Source organism: Penaeus vannamei, chromosome 8, assembly GCF_042767895.1.
Source record: "Penaeus vannamei isolate JL-2024 chromosome 8, ASM4276789v1, whole genome shotgun sequence".
Taxonomy (NCBI): Eukaryota; Metazoa; Arthropoda; class Malacostraca; order Decapoda; family Penaeidae; genus Penaeus; species Penaeus vannamei.
The window spans coordinates 39,208,512-39,213,511 of record NC_091556.1 but is presented as its reverse complement, the minus strand read 5'-3'; the positions used below and the strand labels follow the sequence as shown (position 1 = coordinate 39,213,511).

The window sequence follows — 5,000 nt, the reverse complement described above, 5'->3', positions numbered from 1 at the left end:
TTTAAGGGGACTGCTCATATCTGAATAACAAAAGTCACAAATGAACCCATTGCAGTTTTTAATAGCTTTGGGATAGAAGAAGGTTGTTTGTAAATGTCAGCCTAAAACCAAGTTATAAAGCTGTACAAGCATATGGCAATTAATGCTTATAAACAGACTGTGTTAATGAACTGAAAGAATATATCATATGAATATTATGAGTATAACAAAAAAGAAAAAATCAATATTGCAAATAAAGCATAAACAGCAACCATTGGTTGAGCTAATTATTTTGGGGGAAGATGACATAGAAAAGTGCCTGTAAATAGAATTATTGTAAAACTAGGATAATAAAATTGAAAGGAAATCACAAAAAGAAAACAAAAATTAGAATTTATCCAGTGATTTACCTTGCAAATATGTTTAAATACATGTATTTCTGACAAAGATTTATTCAAAGCCAGTCAAATACATCTCTTGTACTGTGAAGAGATTATTTCTTATTTATACCTTTTCTATATTTATCAACATGAATACAGTTCACTGTGACTGCATGTCAATAAATAGGGAGAAAATAAGTCTTGCAATATAACAATCAATTTATACATTTTACTCTCTCTATTTGGATTCTCTTGCTTCACCAATGTTGTCAGACCACATAAAAAAAGAGAGATGCCTTTTTCTGACTTTTTTGTCTAATGGTTTGATTACCCTTAATATTGGGTAGAGGGGATATACATAATAGAATAAATGAGTCAAAAGCACAATCCTTTAACTTAAAAAAGGCAGTCCCCTTAATTAATGTATTTTCCTTAGTCTTTCCAGATTTCTTCAGTATCACTTTCTTTCTTCCCATAATACCTGTCTTTCAATAGGACTAATATTTGACTTCATTAGACTATGCATTCAAAGTGACAAACGGAAAGGCTATATATGTATAAGTAGACAGACTGAATGGCAAACACATTTGTAAAAAACGTGAGGACAAAATATGAAGAGTTTGATTCATAGATATTTAAAATTAAAATGTGCAGATTATATTCAGTTAGTCAGTGAAATATGAAAATAAGCTGTTTAAAAAGGCATAGGATAAGGGCCTGACAATACAAGCTACACAACAGAGTGAAAGACTATAGAAAATCCTGCTTGCTTGATATTTAATGTTCAAAAACTTGAGTCCTAGGAAAGAAACAAATTATTCATATAAGCTGTATTCCTCATATGTTTATAATTAAGTATGAATTTGACATGACACAAGACTAGCAATATTTTTCAGAGGAATAGTAAACCCCATCTCTAAAAAATATCTGTCTTTAGGTGGCCATATTACTGGTCTTAGAGGATGAGACAACAGGAAGGGAAATAGCTGTCTTGACCACTCACCTGAAGGCTCGCCAAGGAGCTCTCTTGTCCACCCTGCGGGATGAACAAGGCAAAGATCTGCTAGGCTTCATGGACCTGCACTGTGGTAATAGGCCAACGATCGTCAGTGGTGACTTCAACGCTGAGCCGACCGAGCCAGTGTATTCAACAATGACACATGAATCCACAGGCCTCAAGTCTGCATATGCCTTCCTCAATGAGGGAAAAGAACCTGCCTACTCCACCTGGAAAGTGCGTGAGGAAGGTGACATTTGCCACAACATTGACTACATCTTCTACACGCCCAACAGCCTGACTCCTGAGGGTGGCATTGATGTGCCGACTGAAAAGGACCTTGGGCCTGGTCGTGCTCCCAGTCTGGCCTACCCTTCTGACCATTTCTCCCTCATATGTGACTTCAGCCTTAAGCCAAATAACCGCAGCAACTTTTCAGACATGGTTGACAAACCCATGGAAAGAGACAGTGACCTGTAGTGTACTGTCTGGTAATCCCCATTCCATTCCAGTGTTTTTTTCTGCCAAGTTTACTTTCAACACAATTTAAAGTTTGAGTGATAAATTTAAACTGAGGTTATAGTATTATTTTTAGATGTGCCTTTATTCTCAGTGTCATATATGCTTTAATTAAAGTATCTTTTTATTTTATGTAGTCTTTTGCATATGGACTATGTGTTTGTTCTTGATTTAAAAAATTGTGTTTATAAACAGTATCTCTCTGTATACAAGAATGATTTTAATCAAGAAGAGTTACTCTTAATGGTATGCAATAGTACTAAAGGTTTGTTTTGTGTTAACAGTATGAGTTGTTCTGTGGTTGATCTGTGTTTGCATTATTATGATTTACAATCAATATGAATTAGTGACGCTTTTATCTATTTATTTGGCAATTAGTGTACATGCAGTAGTAGTAGAAGAGTATGTGTTTAGTGTGTAAGTAATCTTACTTGGTCGTTGTTTTTAAATATTTTCTAACACTATATATGCGGTGACTAACAAAAATCCATCTTATTAAAAGGCTTACTCAGGAATTCTCGAAAGTCTTGTCACTGCTTTTGAGGTAGAATTAAATAAAACTTCAAATAAAGATGGTAAAAATACAAGAAGAAATAAAGATGTGTGTTTTCTTGCAAATATTTAAAAGTCACGACCAAGTATTCATGACGTCCACAATGCACTATACTGTGTTCATATTACACTTTATTTTCTTAGCCACATAATTATGTTTCATTGTATATGCCCATGTGTCATAACACCATAATGTTCACTGTATATGACTACATCCATTATTTTCCGACCCTTTCACTGTAGTGTTATAAGATGTCAGTAACATTGCATGAATGTATTACAGTTGGTCGTATTTTGCTTAATACATATAAATATATACACACCACCTTTGTCCACATGGTGTTTTGAAACATAGCAGCCTTCTCACTATGTCTTGATAGCATTAATGTCTAGGACAGATGTTTCCACAAATAATATTTCTCAGTCTTATTTTAATATGCATTGTGAAAGGTGCTACACTGTTAGGTATGGTGGATCCAGCACAGGTTAAATTGATGCCTGCTATTGGTTAGAAATATACTGATAAAAAGCCTTATATAGAACTTTATCTTAGGAGATACTGCAAGATTTTTGAAACACAGTATAGGATCTACCATTCACCTGTATATCGTCTTTTAGACAGCATGCTATAGTATGTGATATATGAGAATTCAATCAACAAATCTATGATAAACATTATATTTTTCTTTAGATATTATGAAACTGTAGGAGAATGGGAGTAACTGTTATAATACAAAGTATTATTAGTGTTCCGAACATGTTAAAATTAGCTTTCACGTCTAGAAATATAGATTGTTTTCACTCTTGAAATGCAGCCTTTCACTTATTTTTTTTAATGATAGTTCATGAATTAAGGTCATTTCTTTAATGAGAGGCATCTTTTTCATGTGCTTTAATTGCTAGTGCAGTATATTTTTGTTCTCTTTCTCTTTTATATATATATATATATATATATATATATATATATATATATATATATATATATATATATATATATATATATACATATATATATACATATATATAATATACATATATATAATATATATATAATATATATATAATATATATATAATATATATATATATACATATATATATACATATATATATATATGCATATATATATGTATATATATATATGTATATATATATGTATATAAATATGTATATATGTATATGTATATATATATGTATATATATATAGATTACATATATTATATATATTATGTATATTATGTATATTATGTATATTATATATATATATATATATATATATTATATATATATATATATTATATATTTATATATATTGTATGTATTATATATATATATATATATATATATATATGTGTATTATATATTATATTTATATATATATACATATTACATATATATATATATATATATATATATATATATATATATATTATATATATATATATATATATATATATATATATATATATATAATATATATATATATAAATAATCTATTTATATATATATATATATTATATATATATATATATATATATATATATATATATATATATATATATATATATAATATATATATATATAAATAGATTATTTATATATATATATATATTATATATTTATATATATATATATATATATATTATATATATATATATAATATATATTTATATATATATATATATATATGTACATATATATATATATATATATATATATATATATATATATATATATATATATATATATATATATATATATATATAATATATAATATATAATATATATTTATATATTTATATATACATATAAATACATATAAATATATATACATATATATATGTATGTATGTATGTGTGTTTATATGTATATAGATAACTTCCCTTTCCATCTAATTCAGTGGCATTAGTACACAAAGATGTTCTATCAACTTGACTCTTGTAATGTGTGAGTTGTACAATTTGTGATAATTCCTAACAGAGAATTAATCTCTCGTATTTCCTCCCAAGCCATGCCTGTCCTTCACTCATCTCTTCTGCCTGTTTGGTTGTCTTGTACAAATGTGCAAATCTGTAGTTTTTCAGAGACGTTAGGGAAAGGATTCTATCAACCACAATTACGTGGAGTGTCAAGTAAGAATTAGGTTTGAAAAAAAGGTTATGTATTCTTTTTAACATGTTGAAATTGACTGAATATGAGTGGACCATTAACACATTTTGGTGCTAGATTTTTTGTTTATTGTAATGTATCATTGGTCATTTGCATTTTCTTTTCTTTTTCAGTGAATGTTAAAAGCTAAGTTTTCACCATTATTTATTAAACTTAAAAGAGGTTTTCAACAGGTAAAAAAAAGTTTGTAAAAAAAAAATATCTGGTATATAAAAATTGAAAATATATTACACATAATTGAGAAAAGTAGAGAGAAAAAAATTTCTCTGAAAACAAAGCAAAAGATAGATAAATGCAGTTATGTAATGACTGTCACAAAATAAATAAAATATGTAAGCCATCTCAGTTACCTCCATAAAAAAAAGAAAAAAAAAAAGCAAATAAGAAAAAATTCAAGGGAATAAT

The 5,000-nt window shown here is 27.5% G+C and overlaps 1 protein-coding gene across 1 annotated transcript in view; it reads left to right on the top strand.

The window, feature by feature from the left end:
* cu (NADP/NADPH phosphatase nocturnin) overlaps nucleotides 1-3,346 on the top strand; it is a 7,412-nt gene extending 4,066 nt beyond the window's left edge. Inside the window, exon 3 of the mRNA XM_027368910.2 lies at nucleotides 1,297-3,346. Coding sequence (XP_027224711.2) covers nucleotides 1,297-1,836 — 540 coding nt within the window. The 3' untranslated portion in view covers nucleotides 1,837-3,346. The remainder of the gene's footprint in view (nucleotides 1-1,296) is intronic.
* Nucleotides 3,347-5,000: the final 1,654 nt, after the last annotated feature.